Source organism: Bos indicus, chromosome 3 (genome assembly GCF_029378745.1).
Source record: "Bos indicus isolate NIAB-ARS_2022 breed Sahiwal x Tharparkar chromosome 3, NIAB-ARS_B.indTharparkar_mat_pri_1.0, whole genome shotgun sequence".
In the NCBI taxonomy this organism is placed as follows: Eukaryota; Metazoa; Chordata; class Mammalia; order Artiodactyla; family Bovidae; genus Bos; species Bos indicus.
The window spans coordinates 6,171,235-6,194,656 of NC_091762.1; the positions used below are offsets into that span (position 1 = coordinate 6,171,235).

General features: G+C 40.3%; 1 protein-coding gene across 1 annotated transcript in view; it reads left to right on the top strand.

The window, feature by feature from the left end:
* RGS5 (regulator of G protein signaling 5) overlaps nt 1-23,422 on the top strand; it is a 57,299-nt gene that overhangs the window by 18,456 nt on the left and 15,421 nt on the right. Inside the window, exons 2-3 of the mRNA XM_019986812.2 lie at nt 11,073-11,183; nt 18,469-18,530. Coding sequence (XP_019842371.1) covers nt 11,073-11,183; nt 18,469-18,530 — 173 coding nt within the window. The remainder of the gene's footprint in view (nt 1-11,072; nt 11,184-18,468; nt 18,531-23,422) is intronic.

The following is a 23,422-nucleotide window of genomic DNA, read 5'->3' on the forward strand; positions in this document are numbered from 1 at the left end:
TGAATTTTCTTCAGCAATGGAAAGTTGGCCACATTTAGCTCAGTTTCCATGGTTTCATCAACCATATGGTTAGTAAGTTCTCTTGAATGCTTCCTGTTTTTTTTAAGGGTTTTTTTTTTTTCACACTTATAGAAGGATGACTTTTGAACAATTTTCAAAAGGCAGATATCATTATTTATGACTCAATGGACATGAATTTGAGCAAACTCCAGGAGACAGTGGAGGACAGAGGAGTCTGTCTGGCATGCTACAGTCCATAGGGTTGAAAAGAGTCAGACACAATTTAGTGGCTGAACAACAACAACATCGTTATTTATATCTTTTTTTTTTAATTTTATTTTATTTTTAAACTTTACATAATTGTATTAGTTTTGCCAAATATCAAAATGAATCTGCCACAGGTATACATGTGTTCCCCATCCTGAACCCTCCTCCCTCCTCCCTCCCCATACCATCCCTCTGGGTCGTCCCAGTGCACTAGCCCCAAGCATCCAGTATCGTGCATCGAACCTGGGCTGGCAACTTGTTTCTTACATGATATTTTACATGTTTCAATGTTCTTTTTTGAAGCATCATAATGCCTTGAAGTCATTCCAAGAACCTTGTTTGTGTCTGGGTATTAGCTTGAGTGAAGCAGGGAGCTCCAGGACTAAAAAGGTCATCTCATTATGAGCACCATATAGCTGTCCCTGTCTGTGATCCTGGCATTTCCCTGGAGTCCCACAAATGTGTGTGTGTGGCAGGGGAGAGTGGGGGTGTTGATCAGCTAAAGAACCCTAAACCAGAGTCCTGTAAACTTGTCTCAAAGATTCCGTCTTTTCCCCTCTGTTTCTCTGCCTCTTTCTTTATCACTCATCAAAAGCAACATTTCTCTTGAGGATCAAGCCTGTGTATCTCCCCAGCGAGTTTAGGGTCTTGGAAAACAAAAGCTAGAAATGAGATATTATCTTCAATCAATACCTGCTTTGGGCCTTACAGCACAATTCCTTCAGAAGTAAGAAAGCACAAATCCTTTCAAGAAGCACCTACCTTCTTGAAAGTCAGAAGAAAAACTATTAGTATAGAAAAGCATGAACTGACACCTCAATTCATTAACATTTTATATGTTATCACGATTATCTTTAAGAGTTGCTGCAGACCACTTGTTCTCTGCCTGCGTACCATGAGGAGGGAACTCTTGCCCACAGCTAGAGTCCTTGCACCTAGATTCAGGGATCATGTGATTAGAATGAAAGTCCAGTGACACGTGGAAATATCAGGGGTGTGGAGAGACAGAATGTGTTTCTCCCTCAAGTGACCGAGGAAGAGAACGCATCATCAGGCTCTATGGATCTTCCCATGCCCAGCCTGCATTTGACTGACAGGGAACAAACAAAGGAAGACTTTCCCCAACTGCCTCTAAGTGAGTGAGGGCCTCACTTTCTGTTTTCATCATTGCTTTGCAGCCCAAATATCTTCCTGGCTTTCAACGTGGAGCTTTCCTTCTATCTTCCCCAGTATAGAGTCACCAGAAATTGCTTCTGACTTTTCCCAGTTCTCAGGCTTTAGTATCTTTGTGATTTCACCAGGAAAGTAGTGTTTAGGGCATATAATTCACTCATCCCATGAAGAGAAAAGGAGCTTAATGAAATCAAATACTAATATCCCAGAAGTTAAAAGTAACTGCTATAAACTGTAATACTAGGCGAAACAAGATGGGTGTTAAATAAGTAGAGATAATGATGATGGTTGCCATGCATTGCATGCCATGTATGTGCTAGGCACTGAGCTAACTTTTGCATGCATCATCTCATACATACCACATGGAAACTTTTCACAGCACATACGTAGTAATGTTTTCCTCATTTTGCAGATGATGTAACTGAGGCCAAGAGACATTATATAACTTGCCTAAGGTGCCATAGATTCTAAGTGGCTGTTGAAAACTAGCCTAAATCAACTTATTCCTGTCACTCTTAGGTTCTTCTTGTAGATAACTGTAGCTAGCTATTACTGGTTAGTGGTGGATGATGCTTAGTTCTTTCTGCACAGCTTCACTACCAGCTTATAAAAGCAAGATCACCATATGTATAATGAAACCCAACGTTCCATACTTACTTAGGCATATAATTGTTAACATTGGTGCAAAATATGTACACAACTTGTTCTGTACTTTTAATAAAGGCTTATTCTTTGTGCTCTGACTATAACTTGCAGGAAAATTTCACCCTGACAATAAAATTCTGAGCTGGGATCCTTTTTTTTTTTGGCTGTGCTGGGCCTTCATTGCTGCAGGCTTTTCTTTAGTTTGGCACGTAGGCTTCTCATCGCAGTGGTTTCTCCTACTGTGGAGCATGGGCTCTGGGGTGCGCAGGCTTCAGTACTTGGGGCACAGGGGCTCCACGTCTCTAGAGCACAGGCTCAGTATTTGTAGCACATGGGCTTAGTTGCTCCTCAGCATATGGGATCTCCCAGACCAGGGATAGAACCTCTGTCTCCTGCATTGGCTGGTGTATTTTTTATCCCTGAGCTCCCAGGGAGGCCCCTGAGGTGGGATTCTAATACCTTTGTAGCTGGTATCAGTCAACAAGAAACCTCTGAATCAAGGGGATATAGGACTACTTAGGAATGAAGTCACAGCTGCCATCTATAAAAGGGAAGAGCTATTTACATCCTTATAACCTTTCTATGGGAGAAGGCAACGGCACCCCACTCCAGTACTCTTGCCTGGAAAATCCCATGGATGGAGGAGCCTGGTAGGCTGCAGTCCATGGGGTTGCTAAGAGTCGGCCACAACTGAGCAACTTCACTTTCAGTTTCATGCATGGAGAAGGAAATGGCAACCCACTCCAGTGCTCTTGCCTGGAGAATCCCAGGGACGGGGGAGCCTGGTGAGCTGCCGTCTATGGGGTCGTACAGAGTTGGACATGACTGAAGCGACTTAGCAGCAGCAGCAGCAGCCTTTCTATGAGGTGGATGTGAGTTTCCACAATAGTATCACCAGTACAAATGACTTGACTATCGTTGTGACTGTAGAGAGCCCATTCTCTAATGAACAAATCTACGAGTAAAAACTCACTTCTAACGTGCTCTGGTAATTGACAAGGCATCTGATGGGGCCTGCCCTCTGTAAGGACAACTAAGGCACCTACAGCAGCCACCCCGTGGGCTTTTTCAAAAGCCTGCTGACCACTGTGATTAGGACAAATAGTTGAAGCTAATGCTTACACAGTGTCACACGGTAGCAATTACAAGCAGCTGAAAGTTTTCATTTCACTGTTTGGATTCCTGATTTTGTGTTTGTCTCACCCCACCGAAACGTAAACTCTGTGAGAAGATCTTGTCTTTATGTTTCACAAGAATTTCAAAACCTGTAATAGTCTATGGCACATGGCGAGGATTTAATAAACATACTTTTAATTTGTTGAATAAATAAGTGAGCAAAAGGAGAAGCTACTAAGGCCAGTCTTTTCTATCTCAATGTGAATCTATGAAATAAAGTCAGTCAGCTTGTAGACGAGGTCCATAGTCTGTTACTGCAGTTGCCTGTCTAGGGCCCTGATGCTGAGTTAATCTGGGGCAGTTAAGAACTTGAGCATTAGAATGAAAGTAGCTGTTATTACGAGAACTTACTGAAAGTATGTGCGTGTGTGTGTGCTCAGTCATGTCCGACTCTTTGTGACCCCATGGACTGTAGCCCGCCAGGCTCCTCTGTCCCTGGGATTTTCCAGGCAACAGTTACTGGAGTGGATTGCTATTTCCTTCTCCAGGGGATCTTCCCCACCCAGGGATCGAACCAATGTCTTGGGTCCCCTGCATTAGCAGGTGGATTCTTTACCGCTTGAGCCACTTGGGAAGCCCAATGAAGAGATCAGAAAACATTAAATGTTGAGAGGTTACTATAGACAAATGTATTATGCATCCATTGAGCACAACTGACGTTGTCAATTCAATTTTTTTTAGCCATCTTATAGTGTGACAGTGCTGGCTATTTAACTGATTTAATATAAGTGAGAACTTAAAGCGCTACCAAGGATGATTCAATTGTGTCTGGAAACGGAGCTGTCACTTTGGAGTTATATCCTAATGCATAAGTAATAATAATACTGTGTATGCTTTAGCATTTTCTTCATCATTCTATCATTTGGACCACTAAGGAGTATTTCATATTAAGTAACCCAGAGTCATTTTCCACAATGTATCATATTAATAATATATGTCAGGTAAAAAAAAATGCATATTTTAACATGGTATCTCAGTGCATTAGTAAATTACTCTTCCACTTTCTGATGAGCAACGAGTGGATTTTCTTTAGTTCAGATAGAAGAAGGTTATTTCAGGAAAATGGTAGATGCCAAAATTATACATTCTCTTTCCACCAAAATGACCCTGGAGGGCCTTCTCCCTGGACGTGAGAATCAATCTTGATTTTAAGGGGGATCCTGTGGAGTTTGAGAATTGACCTGATTTTCCAGTGATATTTCCTTATGTTCTTCTGAGGTTTTTCAAGATCACCCTTGTCTCTCATGAGAGACAAACTCTACTGATAACAAGTTTTCAATGAACAGCTTGTTCATTGAAACCAGGGCTTGTCCAGTCTTGAACCAAATGAATCTCTCTGGGTGGGTTCAGCACAGTGAACACACACCCTGGGCCCCCTTCTCTCCATCAGCCTCTGCTGGGGTTCTGTCTACATGACTCGGATCTCGGCAGCAAGAACTCAGAGAGCTCCTTTATTCCTCTGCTTTCAGATCCGGTTGCCAGTACTCTCCAGCTGTGGTCTTATTGCAAATCAGTGCTTTAGGAACTTTTATTTATCTTTCATGGGTATTTATTACATTTCTTTTTGGAGCCAAGAAAGGTCATGTCCTTTTTGCCCCTGTAGAAACAAGGTTTGTAGTGTTTCTTCAGGAGGCAGCAGCAGGGAACAGATGTGCTTCACTAATGAGCTCACCTTCCTGTGTCCGGCAACACAGATATAAGTCTGCAACACAGATCTAAGTTGGATTGGCTTAAAATTGGATTGTCCTTGATAGGGGACAGGTTAGAACACTTCTTTTGGAAATGTATTGTAAAATCCTGTCCTATACTTCCTGATTTTCTTCCATCCTGTCTTCTTTCCTGGCTGTTTAAAACATACATCCAACCTCAGAACTAGTCCGTGCCTCGCGGCTACTTCTGTTTAAGTAAAACCTGATAAACTGTGGCCTCATAATGGATTCTAGTCAGACTGTTAATGACTGTAATTACTCTGCCTGCCTTTTCTACCTGGTGTGAGGGACTGAAGAGCAGACTCAGTTTGAGCCCTCACTTGTCTGTTTCCAACTTCTCAGACAGAAATTGAATTCAGTGAGAGTCCTTCTAGTCATTTAATGACTCTAACCTCTCCCCAGTTAACCAAAGCAGAAACAGCTTAGTCCTTGATGACTTCTTCTGTGCTTCATCCCAGGATTTCACCCACCCACTCCAAAATGCAGTTTTACTATAACCTAGCAATTTATTCATTCATTTACTGATTTCATCGCTTTACATAGTAAATCCTTATTACAGGCCTGTTAAGTGCCTGGCCCTGAGCTAAGTACTGAACCTGAAGTTGTGAACAAAACAGATATTAACCCTCTTGGGACCTGACATTCTAGTGGGAGAGGGACAGATGGTACTCAAATAAATATGCAGAGATATAATGTAAATTGACAAAGACCACAAATGAACAATACAGAGGGCTCTAGAGAATACAGTAGGAGCAGCTGTTGGAGCACGTGCCTGCCATTATATGGTTTTCACGTTATCACATTGGAGCTCCTTGAGGCTAGGGCCTACTTTTTTTTTTTTTTTAATATATCCCCTCCACTTTTATCCATGATTAGCAAAGTATGTAGCAAATAATTAACACGTATGTGTCTTACACTCACCTGTCCCACGTATCTCTTAGACAAGGGACGTCTTTGTAACCCTTGAAACACCCAGCACAGGACTTTATATATAGTTGGTTATTGACAAAGTTTATTTGAACATAATTAAAATATGCATTTTTATTCTGCTACATTTTTGTTTTAGTGATTGCTTGTACTGTTTTCCACACTTACTCACCTTTTAAGGTAACAGCTTTCCCTCAATTCACCAATTAGTCGGAAGGACTGAAGCGGCCCAGGGCCTTCTGAAAACATACCCACACAAGGGACGGATTTAAAATTTCACAACCATACAGTTATTCAAACTCTTTTCAGTTTGAAATCAGTAATGTGAGTAATCTAGGGAAAAGATTATCTTCCTCTGAACCCTTAATTAAAATTTTCACCCAGGCATTTCCAATGATTTTATTTCAAAACAAGTTTTTCTTTGTAAAACCGAAGATAGCAAGGTTGGGGGTGAGACAAGAGGCGATATGACTTGATTCCTGTTAACAAGCCTTAATGTAATGAAGCTAGGAAAACTGCCTGGTGGGCGGTCAGATAGAGCCAAGGACTGAGGTGAAGTCACATTAGAAAGTTTCCTCCTCTGGATGGAGTTGTTTTGACATTAAATGAATGTCAGATACATTCAAGCTTGCCTTTAAAGTGAAGTGAAAGTTGCTCAGTCGTGTCTGAATCTTTGCAAACCCATGAACTATCCAGTCTATGAATTCTCCAGGCCAGAATACTGGAGTGGGTAGCCTTTCCCTTCTCTAGGGGATCTTCCCAACCCAGGGATCCAACCCAGGTCTCCCACATTGCAGGCAGATTCAGCTGAGCCACAGGGAAGCCTTGTGTTTTAAAGGGGAAAATAAATAGAAAGGTTTGAGCTTTTCTTCTGCTTGATTTTCCAGTTGTTGTTGTTTCATTCCCATATCTGTGTGTGTCATTATGGTGGGGAGGAAGGGGTGAAAGTAATCCAGGAATCTTGAGAAAAACAAATGTAGTAACGCTGTTTATTCTTCCAAAAAGAGTAAGGTATTTCAAGTGGTTTATACCTCAGCATCAGTCGAACTGTTCAGCTTTTAAACTTTTATTGTTTTATAAGAAAAACAGTAATATTATTCACTCTCTGTATTCTCTCAAAACCCTAATTCAATCAAACAGACTTCTCAAGTGCGCTGACATTTTAACATCATACATTGGAACCTACACTAAACATAGAAAGAAGTATTTTCTGAAGCACTGCATCTCCTTTCTCCCTTACATCCCCAGGGCAAGTATGAGGAAAAGAGGAATCGTATGTTCTCGTGTGTTTCTCTACTTTGAGGAAGTGAAATATGATTTTCTATAGGCAATATTATAAATTGCAGTTGATTTCCAGACTATCTTTCAAAAAGACAAGTTTAAATAATGATATAGATAAAATTGTACAAGGGTTCTGATTCACTCTGGTTTTAAAAGGCTTTTGTAGGATGTCTTGGAGAATTTAACCACTGTTTATAGACAGTATTTTTAAATGAGTAAATGCATCTGAAAGAGTTAGCAAAGAAAAATTTGAAACAGGTTTATAAGATAGGATGCCACCTCTTTGAAGGCAACTTTCAATAATTTTACCTCTTTTCGGTCTCTCATACAGAATTTGCTGAAGGCTGCATACTATACAGAGGTTCCTCTCTCATCCATCCTTCTATCAGGAAGGGGAGACAGAGTGAACAGACTTCATCAATATTGCTTTCTGCTCTCTCCAATTACTTTACACTCAGGCAATGGAGAAGCACTTTTGCATACCTTCAAATGGACTTCCCTAGTGGCTCGGTACAGAATCGGCCTGCAACGTGGGAGAGTCAGGCTCAGTCCCTGGGTCAGGAAGATCCCCTGGAGAAGGGAATGGCAACCCACTCCAGTATTCTTGCCTGGAGAATTCCATGGACAGAGCAGCCTGGAGGGCTACAGTTCATGGGGTCACAAAGAGTCGAACACGACTGAGCGACTAATGCTTTCAAATGATATGAACATTCTCTTCTTACCCCGGAAGTCCCAGCCTTTTCTCGCCCACCTTGCTGACTGCTATTCCACCCTTGCCTTTTCTGAGAAGCCCTCCTGGCTCCTCCTCCTGAGCGCTGGGCTCCTCCACCATGCTCTGCTGCCTTCTTCTTGAACAGCCACTGTTCTTGTTCACAAGCTTGAGACGTCAATAGGCTGTCAGCACCTTGCAGGTAAAGGCAAAACTCTCTGAGTGTTTGTTTTCTGCATACTGATGCCACAGTAAACACGATCAAGGAGCAAAGTAGGAATGAATAAACGAAATCTGAAAATGTTCAACACCTTCATTCTAATAACCTCTTTGTGTCCAGCTTACTCTTTCACTAGGCAATCAAACACAAATATCTCTCTGCCTTTTTACAAATGCAAGTGGAGCAAAAGAGAAAAAGATATAGAAGTTGAGAGGGGGGAGAAAGCAAAACATGAGAACCATTCCCTGGTGGTTCAGATGGCAACGAAGCTGCCTGCAATGCAGGAGACCTTGGTTCGATTGGGAAGATCCCCTGGAGGAGGGCATGGCAACCCACTCCAGCATTCTTGCCTGGAGAATTCCCATGGACAGAGAAGCCTGGTTGGGCTGTAGTCCATGAGGTTGCAGAGAGTCGGACACAAATAAGCACAGCACAGATAATCTTTATCTAAATATTGGTGAGTGAACTATTGGGTCAAGTGAAACAATTGCTTCATGCCTTCTCCTATGGTCAGGAAGTGAGGGGCTTATGGGACCAGGAGGAGAGGTATCCTGGATGGAACTCTTCAAGGTCTAAGTAGGTTATCCTGTTTTGATGAAAAGGTGAGCCTAGTGTTTCTGGTTGTAGTTCTACACACTGGCCAGCAGAGGGCAGCCACACACACGGCCAGCATTTTCACAGCCAAATACTGTTTTCTTCCTTCAGATAAATATAAAATTGGCAGTTCTTGTCTCTAGAGGTAGAATATGGGAGGAAGTGGATGTATTAATTCTTAGTAACATGTGGGAAGTTTTTGAATATTTTACTTTGGTACTCAAAGCTAGGGAACATGGCTTGAATTTGGCTGGAAAAGAATGATTGTGTAGTTAGAACTAACTTTGAAGCAGCAGTATTACATGCCAAATGCTGCTCTAAGGGATTCACATGCATTAGTGTATTAAATCATCACAAAATTCTATGAGTATGTACTATTTTATTAGTCCCAGTTTCTAGGCAAAAAACTAAACATTAGATAATTTAAGCAACTTATAAAGTCTGGAATCAAACTGATGCTTATTCTTCTTCTCATGTTTTATATAAGCTCGCTTAGCAGAACATTCTCAGTTCAGCCATAATGTTGTACAAAGCTGAGTTCAGGCTGCTATAGTGTGGTACCTGAGTTGGTTTATGCCAGACAGTGGGTCCCAGGGAAAGAAGAGAAGCAGGAAGAACTGAAAAGGAAAAGACACTGTGAGAGTGACCAATAATTCCAAAATCACATTTACTGTACTAAAGGAACCTATGATATGATTGATTATCTATGATTTTATAAAGTTATACAGTATATTTCCTTTTTCTCCCTAGTGGCCATAATTGCTAATCTCATGTATTTTATATTTTTTAATTGCCTCAGTACCATCTTCACGTGAATGGATGAAGAAAGTGTGTTTATAGTAACACAATTCTATCAGACCACAACATGACTTCACAATCCCATTACAGCTCTCTGAGACTTTGATTATGATCAGCATTGACTGGGAGATAAATGTTAGCAGATTTGTAAGGAACAAAAATCAAGATATGTTTAGTTCACTTTGGCAAATATTTTTGAAAGTTGACTATGCTGCCAAGCTTCATGCTATACACTGGAGTTAAAAGGTATTTAAGACTCAATTCCCTCCTGCAAAGAGGTCTTATATCCAGCTTGGGAAACAGACACATAAGTCAGTAACCATAATGCAATATGATAATTGTTCAGTCGCTAAGTCACGCCTATCTCTTTGCAATCTCGTGTACTGTAGCCTGCCATGCTCCTCTTGTCCGTAGGATTTTCCCAGACAAGAATACTGAAGTGGCTTGCCATTTCCTTCTCCAGGGGATCTTCCCAGACAGAGATCAAGTCTGCATTTCCTATACCCGCAGGTAGATTCTTCACCGATGAGCCACCAGGAAGTCCTGCAATATGATAAACCATATCTTAAAAGCATGAGTGAAGTGCTAAGGTGGCAGTGAGAGGACAGCTTTTTGGGTCTCTCTCAATATACAATGGCTTGTCATATGGATTCATTTTTAAGATCTGCTTGGTGCTTTATAAATTCAGACTTGTGAGAAAATAATGAGTAATTTAGGAAGTTAGTTGTGAAACTGGGCATAAAAAGAGTTGTATCCTAGGATGGAGAAGTACCCAGACTTCGGACCACATGTATTCACTAAAATGTTGAAGACAGAAAGGAGTAGTATAATGCTGTTACAGTCAGTCCATTGATAATTAATACTCATCTACTGAAGGCTTTCTGCATAGACGATGCTGCTACAAGAGCCACTGTGGAACAATGGGCAAGGGGGTGCAGAAAATCAAATGCATATAAAAGAACATTTTATAGAGAATTAATCATAAAGCAGAATAATTTAACTTTATAGCTGGAAATGGCTAAAGGAAACATCTAGGTTAACTGTTATTTTACAGATGAGGGAACTGAGGTCTGGCAATAAAAAAAAAAAAAAAAATGATTACCTTTTTCCAAATGTTACGTGTCTAATTAGTGGCAGAGGTAGGACCAGAGCCCGGACCAGAGCCCTGGTAGGCAATACAGTGAGTTGCACTTGTGAATTTAAAATCAGACAGCTTGGGGTGAGGTCCATTTCTATCACATACTGGCTGGGTTATCTTAAGTTATTTGAATTCTCTGTCATTAGTTTCTTCATCTGTAAAGTGGGAATACTATACTATCTGCTACATATGTGAAAAAATACATATGAAACAATTGAGATTAAAATGAGATAACACGTATTATCCAGGGATGTATTAAGAGCTTGATAAATGTTATTAGAATTTATGTAACCCAATTTCTATTTTAGTATTCTTTCCACCACCACAGTGAAATGGTTTTTTCTTCATTTTTGTTTCTCTGATATGCAAAGAAATCTTTTTTAGATCTCTATGCTGATGCAGCGTTCTTTTCCCCTCATATGTCTCATTTTTCAGGGCCAAGGAGATTAAGATCAAGTTGGGAATTCTCCTCCAAAAGCCGGAATCTGCCATTGACCTTGTCATTCCATATAATGAGAAGCCGGAGAAGCCAGCCAAGACCCAGAAGTGAGTCATGATTATGGATTCCACTCTCTACTTCTGGAGGATGGCTATTCTTCAAGTGGAGAGAACCATCCCTCTGTAGAACTACTCCCTTCAGTGACTCATCAAGAATTATAAGAGTCCTCAGAGAGTTGGTTTGTATTGATAAGCAGGATTTTTTTTTTTTTTACACTCTCCTGTATATGGAGCATAATATTGCTTACTGGCAGGATGCTTAAACAAAAACGATAAGACCTCATCTTGGGACATCGTAAGTATGTTTTAAAATACCTGTTCACTTGCTGTCCTTGGGTGAGGTAAGCATTCTTGATCCAATTAATTATGATGACCGGATGCTCACCTGCTCAGGAAAAATGCAAGACTGCTTCCTCAGCAGGGAGATACAAGTGGGAACAGTTCACTCAAGAAGAGGCTGGCATCAAGAGAAACAATTAAGTCTAATAGTTTCTTCTCCAACACATTGTCCCTTCAAGGTCCCACAGAGGAAACGAAGACTGTTGCTTGGTGCAGGAATGAATACTTGACCAGATGCTTCTATTTAAAGCACATCAAACAGCTTTTCCCTAGTCCATAAATTAATATTTCTATAGGACTTCTGCAGTCCTCCGCCACCACCCCCACATATTTAGGCATGGAGGGAAACTATAATTCCAAAGATTCAAGATGTTACAGCAGTGGACCTAATCCACAATTTCATTGATATTACTGTAACTTAACATCACTACTCCGGAGAAGGCAATGGCAACCCACTCCAGCACTCTTGCCTGGAAAATCCCATGGATGGAGGAGCCTGGTAGGCTGCAGTCCATGGGGTCGCTAAGAGTCGGGCACAACTGAGCGACTTCACTTTCACTTTTCCCTTTCATGCATTGGAGAAGGAAATGGCAACCCACTCCAGTGTTCTTGCCTGGAGAATCCCAGGGATGGGGGAGCCTGGTGGGCTGCTGTCTATGGGGTCGCACAGAGTCGGACACGACTGAAGTGACTTAGCAGCAGCAGCAGCAACATCACTACTCACAGAATTCTCGGTGTTTACTGTTGGCCCACTAAATACACAGCCGATGACTGACTAGACAAATGCACACCATCTTCTCTTTAAAACAATGACACCCCTAAAATCAAGAAAGGAAAGTGAGAAGAAGAGCTAAATGTATTCAAGACCATTCACTCTACTACCTAAAAGCTTTGCAGAGATCACAGAAGTGTGGTAAAAATAGAGGAATGCCTTTGAACCTCCATTTCTTTTAAAATTTAACATTTGTATAAATTGGACAATCTTTTCTCCAAATGACCTTTCCACTAATGTAGCTGGATTGGTTGGGAGCTAGAGAGATGGGTTATTCCTTTCAAAAAAAATTTTTTTTCATCAGTCTAAGTGGATATTTCCACTCTCCTCCTTTTATTACTTCAAAGTGATCCCAAACCGGAAGTGAGGCATAATTGAGTTTTTTGCATTTAGAAAAAGGGAAGTTAATTTAATGTAGAGAGCAGGAACCAAGCACCGGGAGAGAATAAGAACCATATTTCATTATAGCAGAAGATCAAAAAGTCTGTTTCAAAATAAACAGTGTGGAGGTTATTGATCTGTTGGAATTAACTTTTAAAAAATAAATATAGTGCTACATTTCCTGCTTTGATTCTCCGCTTTAATATCCCACATAGATACTTGAAATATTTGGCTGAACAGGGATTCAGGGAGAAGCAGTTTTGGAAGAAAACCTGAGGCTCACATTTACTGGATTATTTTCTTCTCTTGTCTTCCAGCCCCCTTTTTCTTCCAGAAGTTTGAATTGTTTTGGAAAAATCCTTCTTATCCTTAGAGAATATTTGTGTGTCTCTTACTGCATTTTTAACAGTGACCACTACAAAGCTTTCCCATCTTCTGCCAAACTCCTAAACCCCTTTCACCACCTTATATTTGGCACATTTCCATGCCTTTTTACTAGCAGGAGAAGACTGTGTTCTGCATGAGCTCAACTGATCTCTGTTCCCCTCACTTTCAAGATTCTCTGTATTTTTTTCCTTTTACCCACGTTGTTCTCAAGGAGAAGAAAATAAACCTCAGAGGAGAAAATAGACTTTCTCCGGATGGAAGGTATTTTTAACTCCTCTCATCTTTTAAAAAAAGCAATCCCTTTTAAAAAAGCATTTTCTCTATTTTAAATACAATTTCATTCCTCTCATTAGAAAAAAAAAATTGAACCATTGGAAAAAATAGAAAAAAAGTTGCCTATATCCCTCCTGCCCAAGGCCAGCTTCTGTTACCATTTTAGTGCTCTTGACTGCTTTTTTCCCCCTCTGGACTGTTTTCCAAAAAACAAACAAGTACCATGCTCCAGTCTGAAAAACGTGCACCCTGCCACCCCCAGCCACAAGCATGTCACCTCTTCTATTCTTATCCCTTCCTTTTGCTTTCATTGGATAACTCTAGGAATGGAAAATCACTGCTTTCCATTTCTTCTTTAACTCCCTTTATCAGGTCGAAACCTTACTACTTCACTGAAACTGTTATCATTAAGGGCTAACTCCTGACTTGTGGGCCGAATTTGACTCTGCTCACCAGTTGGCCGTCTTAAATCTCTCCTCCTTAACTTCTAACTTTAAATTCTCCCCCTGCCCTCTCTCTCTCTAAGGGCTCCCACTTTTGCCCTCCCTCTATATGTGAGCATTCCCTAAGACTCCACTACAGGTCCTCATAATGAACAATAAACATGTCATGAAACCATGAATATATAGCTTACAATAACTGTTATCATGGCTCATGAAATAATCAATTGCAAAATGCTCAGGAGATGATGTAGATATTTTTATAGTTTATTTTATATTCTAGATGTTCCTTTTCTCTCTGTCAAGGTCACTAATTTTTACCTACGTTTTTGTTATTGTTTTACCACTTTATAACTCTAGAATGACCTGTACATGTAAAAGTCCCTAGCCTGTGCATCAGTTCAGTTCAGTTCAGTGGCTCATTCGTGTCCGACTCTTTGCAACCCCATGAATCACAGCACACCAGGCCTCCCTGTCCATCACCAACTCCCGGAGTTCACTCAGACTCACGTCCATTGAGTCAGTGATGCCATCCAGCCATCTCATCCTCTGTTGTCCCCTTCTCCTCCTGCTCCCGATCCCTCCCAGCATCAGAGTCTTTTCCAATGAGTCAATGAGTCACCTCACCTTCGCATGAGGTAGCCAAAGTACTGGAGTTTCAGCTCTAGCATCATTCCTTCCAAAGAAATCCCAGGGCTGATCTTCTTCAGAATGGACTGATTGCATAGGACAGAACAATTAGAAAGTGGTGTCCTACACATACTCCAGCCTGGTAAACTGCAGAGTGAGCTTTGTTGTGAGGATTAAACATGGATGCACAATGTCTGACAAGAGAATAGACATCAAAAAGTGGCAGGTGTGTTTATATGTATCCCCATCCACGGTGCTCAGGTCACTGTTGGTCTTGGGGTGAAACCTCAATAAATGTCTATGAACTTGAGGCTGGACATGAGCAGACATATTGCAGGAAAGAAGGGAGAGCTGAACAGGCACTTAAATGCCAATAAATAACCTGGATTTCATTTTTCTTGTCAAGAGCGAGAACACCATAAAGCAACTTTAAATATGTGCCAGAGACTATGTAGTTTTTTTTTTTTTTTTTCTATGAAGAAAATAAAAAAGAAAACCACCAGTGCTTAGAGAGAATAAAATATTCTCCCATGGTTCTAGTTAAGGAAGTGCCAGAGTTGCTTATAACTATAGTCACAGTTCATGGGGCTAAAATATTTGTACTCTAAGTTTTTGGGTAATTTGTAGCTTTCATCAATTAGACTAAACTTGGGCAAACTGAACCATTATTAATTTATGCATTAATCTGACATGCATATTGCAGGGTAGATTAATACTGCAGGGAATGCACCATCAGCAAGTAGAATGGAAAAATCTCTCTGTGACTGACAGGCTATGGCATCTAGGCAGTGAGTATGCTCATCTAGGCAGTGAGTATCATTGCCTTGTAGAAGATTCAAAAAGTAAACGTGATAAGAGTTCAGTAGAGGAAGAGAGCTCTTCCAGTTGAGATCATCACTTCCTGGACCAAGTGGTATTTACACTGGCTATTATAAAACAGTTAAGCATCTCTATAAATGTTTATCTTGCCTTTCATTTGGACTGGTTTCCTCCTCTCCTCCAAATCCACAGACAGAAACTCCGTGCCCACTCTCTGTGGTCAGCAATGACCTTGTAAACCAGGATACTTACTGGTCATTTAGATCTGCACCTATCTCGTTTCAAAGAAGTCAGACTTAATGGCAAATTCTGAGAATCAGGACAGGATGAACCTGTGGCACCTCCTAGGCTGATAATCAGAGTACTGGGCTTCATGCTGTGGGGGATGTGTTCTGCTTGACTGTGTCCTTGAATCAATTTGGACTAATATTACCCCCAAGCAAGTTCTGCACACATCGTTTTCAGGAATTTAATCTTGGCTGTGATGTGCTGTTGATAGTGACCATTAGCCTCATTCTAGCAAGACCATTTGAGACAAATTGGATGTGGTAACGTGCCTGAGTTTGGTGCGCCTGCTCTTGCCATTTCTTCTCCCTGTGCCCCTCCACACTAGCCTGAGGAGACGGAGGACAGGAAGGCGACTTCATTTTACAAAGGTATTTATAAAATCAGAAGCCAGTTCAGTCTTTCCTTTGCTCTGTTTCTTTTGTTCAATTATTTAATGTCTTCTTGTTTCTGTCAGCAATCAATAAACACTTGGTGGGTGTCATATGCATAATACTAAACCCACTGTAGTGAAAAAATTAAGATGGATAAGGCCATTTGTGAAAAAGATGTAGGTACAAACTAGTATATGCAAAGGAAAAATTCTCAGTATGAGGTAATATAGAAGAGCCCAGAGGAGTTATTGACTTGTAGAAAATAGCTCCTTTTCTGGTTAGAAATAAAATGAGGCAGAAAAATATAGGGGCATGCTTGTAATTCCTTCCTCATGTCATTTCTCCTCTCTCCTCCCTGTGTTCCTTTATACTAATCAGAAGAAAAAGGGAGGTGAGAAGGTAGTTTCTTGTTAAATATAAATTTCCAAGGAATTCTTGTTGAGTTTTTGATTCATTACATCTGTGTTTCTAGTCAGGAAAATTAAACCACTAAAGATTACTTAATCAGATCTGTTACTCCCATTTTTGGCTTATTTTAACCGACCTCTTGAGAAACCTATATGCAGGTCAGGAAGCAACAGTTAGAACTGGACATGAAACAACAGACTGGTTCCAAATAGGAAAAGGAGTACTTCAAGGCTGTATATTGTCACCTTGCTTATTTAACTTATATGCAGAGGACATCTTGAGAAACGCTGGGCTGGAAGAAGCACAAGCTGGAATCAAGATTGCCAGGAGAAATATCAATAACCTCAGATATGCAGATTACACCAGCCTTATGGCAAAAAGTGAAGAGGAACTAACAAGCCTCTTGATGAAAGTGAAAGAGGAGAGTGAAAAAGTTGGCTTAAAGCTCAACATTCAGAAAACAAAGATCATGGCATCTGGTCCCATCACTTTTGGGGAAATAGATGGGGAAACAGTGGAAACAGTGTCAGACTTTATTTTTTGGGGCTCCGAAATCACTGCAAATGGTGACTGAACCCATGAAATTAAATGACGCTTACTCCTTGGAAGGAAAGTTACGACCAACCTAGATAGCATATTGAAAAGCAGAGACATTACTTTGCCAACAAAGGTCCGTCTAGTCAAGGCTATGGTTTTTCCTGTGGTCATGTATGGATGTGAGAGTTGGACTGTGAAGAAAGCTGAGCACTGAAGAATTGATGCTTTTGAACTGTGGTGTTGGAGAAGACTCTTGAGAGTCCCTTGGACTGCAAGGAGATCCAACCAGTCAATCCTAAAGGAAATCAATCCTCAACATTCACTGGAAGGACTGATACTGAAGCTGAAACTCCAGTACTTTGGCCACCTGATGCGAAGAGTTGACTCATTGGAAAAGACTCTGATGCTGGGAGGGATTGAGGGCAGGAGGAGAAGGGGACGACAGAGGATGAGATGGCTGGATGGCATCACCGATTCAATGGACATGAGTTTGGGTGGACTCTGGGAGTTATGATGGACAGGGAAGCCTGGTGTGCTGTGGTTCATGGGGTCACAAAGAGTTGGACACGACTGAGCAACTGAACTGAACTGATTCACAGTCTCACCACTTTTCAGAAAGAGTAAATCTTAAAAAAAAAAAAAAAATTATCCTGTTCTGTTTGGGCAGGAAAATGCACCTGCATTAAAAAAAAAAACTTTTTGGCCATGATATGCAGCATATGAGACCTTAGTAGGGATCGAACCACATCCCCGGGCTAGGGATCTAACCGCATTCCCTGCACTGGAAGCACGGGGTCTTAACCACTGGACCACCAGAGAAGTACCCCCCACATTTTTTTTTTGATTCCAGATTTTTTTCAGTGTAGACCTGCTATGGTAATATTTCCACCAGGAGGCAGCTTCACACCTTGCATCTTCCATCAGCCCCAGTGAGATGGCAATTGGCTGTCAATGTGAAAGAAATGCTCTTTGAGTGACCTCAGGCTAGGGCTGAGCCTCATGGGCCCCTGGTTATAAATGTGCAGTACAAACTTCTTCTTAAATGCATGCTTTAGTTTGTACCGATGATTTGTTTGTATTATTTGAGATTCAGTTTTATCTATTTTTTATTGGATTCTAAAATCTTGGTTGTCAGCATATAATCTCCCACTGGGAGTTCTGTAGCTTTAATAAGCAGATTTCCTTGTAAGCTAGGGAGAAAAGGCATGTTTAAAATGAATAAATCCTGCAAAGATCAGAAAAAAAATGCTCTCTGTGGATTAAATTGGTGTTTAAAGTGTAGCCCTGATGAAGCAGGGAACATGAGTTCAAGACCCATAGTAGGAAAATTGGATTTTACTCAGTTACATTTGGAAAGAAAAGACCACAATTGGAGACCCTGTCATGGGATACCCAAGAATATCAAGACACAGCTTCATGACAAATACACTCTGATTCTGAAAAGGGACAGCCCTAACCACATTGTTCAACAAAGATGAAAATATGCAACATAGATGTAGGAAATCAAACCCAGCTCATCAAACTCACTTGATCAGAATAAAACAACTGTAACTCTCTTTTTCTGAGAATGTCATTAACTATAACATTTCAAAGAAAAGCGGGTCCAAGTCATTGTTGGTGTATGTGGTTAACTTTCTTCTAATGCAGCTTTTTCTGTCTCCTTTTTTCTTTCCTAATGCTTAATTTAGACCCTCGCTGGACGAGGCCCTGCAGTGGCGTGATTCCCTGGACAAGCTCCTGCAGAACAATTGTAAGTTTGGGGAAAAAAGAACAACCGTAAATTTGAATTATTTTTATAAAGGTCAGGGGAAAGAGGCCAAAAAAATGGGCAGCTTTAGGTTGCCACTGCCTTCTTCTCAAATTATGATATTTCTTCAACTTTGGAAGGATGCCAAGGGAGTATGATTATCTAGCTCACCTTGGGAGAATGTGAAAATGAGTTGTCTGGAGGGCTCCTGAGTACAAGTTGTATTCCCATCTGTCCTGCTTACTTGAATGAGCAGAGCCAGTAGTTTGACCTCTGTTCGTCTTAAAATTTTCATCAGTAAAATAGAGACACTTCATCTTCCAGCTTGGGCTCAGAATGGCTTGATATGGATTGGGTGTATCAGTGTACATATCACTAAACTCTGAGGCATGGGTTGGGTGGTATTTCAAATTGCTATTAATTGCTTTTGGAACCAGCCACAGGTTGTTAACCTTTCTGAACCTTATTTTCCTCTTCTGGCAGCATGCCTTTTGTATCTTCATTCAAGACATGACAAAAGCGAAAGCAAGATCTCCTCTCCAAGCTAATACCAACACACCTGAGCACTATTTGCCTTTTCTCAATGCAAAATCCTTACTGACTCCCAAGGTCGGAAGTATCGAGTTTAAATTTCTAGTTCTTAGAATTCTCCATAGTAACTATTATTGCTGGTCTGCAGTCAAACTGCTCTGTTCTCCCCTCCATTTCTATGTGTCATCCCTTTGACGAGAAGATTTTGTATTCGTATCTCTATCAGTTGAAATTCTCCTCTCCCACTAGAGCGAATCTAAGTACTAAATGCCTAGTTTTCCTTGACCATCCAGAATGATTTATGCTCCCTCTGAGTTTGCAGCACAGTTAGTTTGCACATTTTTCCACTACTTGTTATTCACTGCATCGTGCTCTGATCACAGCATCTTCCTCCTATAACAGATTATAAACTCATTGACATCCAGGAGTTAGTCTTTTTCATCTGGATAATTTCACAACAGGAAGTGCACGGTAATACAAAAATCTTGAATCATTCTCCCTAAAACTAGTATTTATGTAAATTATCTAACTCACATTTTTCCATTCTCACTATAAAAATTGAATATGAAACTTTGTTCAATGCTTTGCGAAAATAAGGATTTAAAAAATATTTCCCACGGGACCATCAAGATTCATAGACATAGAATAGGTGGCAAAGAATGTATGAGGAAATGTACACAAACAACATTTTTTGTCTTGTTTTTGGCGAGGTCATCTTCTGCTTACCTGTGATAGAATCAATATCTAATATCTGGAGGCAGAGCACCAAAGTCATTAATTTGAAACTTTCTCAATATTATCAACTTCTGACTTTTAAAAAAATTTACATTATTGAAGTATAGTTCATTTATAATGTTGTGTTACTGCTGTACTACAAAGTGATTCAGTTCAGTTCAGTTCAGTCGCTCAGTCGTGTCCGACTCTTTGCAACCCCATGAATCGCAGCATGCCAGGCCTTCCTGTCAGTCACCAACTCCCGGAGTTCACTCAGACTCATGTCCATCGAGTCAGTGATGCCATCCAGTCATCAAATCCTCTGTCATCCCCTTCTCCTCCTGCCCCCAATCCCTCCCAGCATCAGAGTCTTTTCCAATGAGTCAACTCTTCGCATGAGGTGGACAAAGTACTGGAGTTTCAGCTTTAGCATCATTCCTTCCAAAGAAATCCTAGGGGTGATCTCCTTCAGAATGGACTGGTTGTATCTCCTTGCAGTCCAAGGGACTCTCAGGAGTCTTCTCCAACACCACAGTTCAAAAGCATCAATTCTTTGGTGCTCAGCCTTCTTCACAGTCCAACTCTCACATCCATACATGACCACAGGAAAAACCATAGCCTTGACTAGATGGACTTTTGTTGGCAAAGTACTGTCTCTGCTTTTCAATATGCTATCTAGGTTGGTCATAACTTTTCTTCCAAGGAGTAAGCATCTTTTAATTTCATGGCTGCAGTCACCAACTGTAGTGATTTTGGAGCCCCCAAAAATAAAGTCTGACACTGTTTCCACTGTTTCCCCATCTATTTCCCATGAAGTGATAGGACGGGATGCCATGATCTTAGTTTTCTGAATGTTGAGCTTTAAGCCAACTTTTTCACTCTCCTCTTTCACTTTCATCAAGAGGTTTTTGAGTTCCTCTTCTCTTTCTGCCATAAGGGTGGCGTCATCTGCATATCTGAGGTTATTGACATTTCTCCTGGCAATCTTGATTCCAGCTTGTGCTTCTTCCAGCCCAGCGTTTCTCATGATGTACTCTGCATATGAGTTAAATAAGCAGAGTGACAATATACAGTCTTGACATACTCCTTTTCCTATTTGGAACCAGTCTGTTGTTCCATGTTCAGTTCTAACTTTTGCCTCCTGACCTGCATATAGGTTTCTCAAGAGGCAAGTCAGGTGGTCTGGGATTCCCATCTCTTTCAGAATTTTCCACAGTTTATTGTGATCCACACAGTCAAAGGCTTTGACATAGTCAATAAAGCAGAAATAGATGTTTTTCTGGAACTCTCTTGCTTTTTCCATGATCCAGCAGATGTTGGCTATTTGATCTCTGGTTCCTCTGGCTTTTCTAAAACCAGCCTGAACATCTGGAAGTTCATGCTTCCTGCACTGCTGAAGCCTGGCTTGGAGAATTTTGAGCATTACTTTACTAGCGTGTGAGATGAGTGCAATTGTGCGGTAGTTTGAGCATTCTTTGGCATTGCCTTTCTTTGGGATTGGAATGAAAACTGACCTTTTCCAGTCCTATGGCCATTGCTGCATTTTCCAAATTTGCTGGCATATTGAGTGCAGCACTTTCACAGCATCATCTTTCAGGATTTGAAATAGCTCAACTGAAGTTCTATCACCTCCACTAGATTTGTTTGTAGTGATGCTTTCTAAGGCCCACTTGACTTCACATTCCATGATGTCTGGCTCTGGGTGAGTGATCACACCATCATGATTATCTGGGTCATTAAGCTATTTTTTGTACAGGTCTATGTATTCTTGCCACCTCTTCTTAATATCGTCTGCTTCTGTTAGATCCATACCATTTCTGTCCTTTATCGAGCCCATCTTTGCATGAAATGTTCCCTTGGTATCTCTAATTTTATTGAAGAGGTCTCTAGTCTTTCCCAATCTGTTGTTTTCCTCTATTTCTTTGCATTGATTGCTGGGGAAGGCTTTCTCATCTTCTTGCTATTCTTTGGAATCTGCATTCAGATGCTTATATCTTTCCTTTTCTCCTTTGTGCATATAAAGTGTTCAACAAACATTTATTGAATAACTGGGTTAATGTTGACTTCATTATCCTTCTGGCACACAGAAATTTCATGAAGTCAACTAGGAAAAAAATATTTATGTTTATCAGTTGACTTATTGTGTTACCTGTGGCTTTGGGCCAATACCTGACAAATGAATTATGCATACCCTGGGTACAGATATTTATTGCTACTATCAATAAACAAAATTAGAAGAACTGTTGTCATGTTTTTAAAGCTATTAAGGAGAAAGATATAAATTTATATGCCCATTCACAATCCTTTCAGCCACACTAATCCTTAGGGCCACATGTTTATATATTTCAGGCTTTTAGGAGATAGAGAACTAATAGAATAAGTTAAGCCAGAGGCACTTAGTGTTAACACCTAGCATTTTGGGACTGAAGTTTTTCAGCTTGCAAATAGTTGATTTCCATGGTGTGAGCTTGAGATCCGACATTCTTGCAGTAATGTTTTTTGCCTCTAAAGGGGAAATATGTATATGCATATATATGTGTGTGCAAATGTATATGTAATATTCACATTTTATTTAATTTGATATAATATTTTAAAATTATATATACTATGTATGTGTCTTGAGTATATATGTGTGTGTGTATAATCTTAAGTTCCACATCATTATCTTCTTAAGTAACTAATACTTTTAAGATTTGGACAATTTCCCCAAGTAATAATTGGGAAAACATCTGATAACTGTTCCAGTCGAAAGTCTTTCCTTGAAAGGGTATTTATTCATTCAAACCAGCACAAATAATAAAAAGTGTTTCTGGTGTGGATACAGAGGTCTCAGAGAAATGAAAAAGAGCCAGACCCTACAGGAGGTGGTGCCCTGGGCACGCAGGACAGCCTCTCCCTCCCTGCCTCCGTTTCTCTGTTACACGTTTCTGTCTCCCTCTTCCTTTCTGTCTTTCCCTTTTCCCATCGATCTCTGCTTCTATGACACTATCTCTCTTGCCCCTTTGTCTCTGCTTCTCTCTGTCTATTTCTAAAGAAGGACCAGTGAAATGATAGGCGTGCCCAAGTAATTCTACCCCAACACCATTAGACTAAAAGAGACAGTTTTTGACATATTTCCCCAGACACTAACTTTCATGCATTGTGAATAACTAAGCCAAACTTTGGCAATTCAGTTCTTATGAGATATTCTTTGCATCTGCAAAAACCAATGGTCTATAACCAGAACTATTATGGTTCTGACATTAGCTATGATTGATTCAGAGTAGGTAATAAAGAAAGATACATTTGAAAAACATGCACTAGAAACATGATTCTTTTTGCATGTTTGATAAATTAAATCATTTAACCTCAGAGAGTGTCATGTTTGTTGACTTATGAGGAACATTTGACATTCTCTTGTGCTGATATAGGATATTGATTCTCATCATTGATACAGTCCCTCAAGCCTTCCTTAAATCCATGTTTTACTAAAATTTTTTTGAGTGAAAATGAAATCAATTGGTACCAAACCTTTAAAAAAAGTAAGACCGTTAAGCTGCTACTCAATCTGTTCCACAAGATTATTTTTTTATTTAAGAAAATATTCTTTACTGATATATAATTGATTTACAATACTGTGTTGTGTACAGAATAATTATTTATTTTTTACT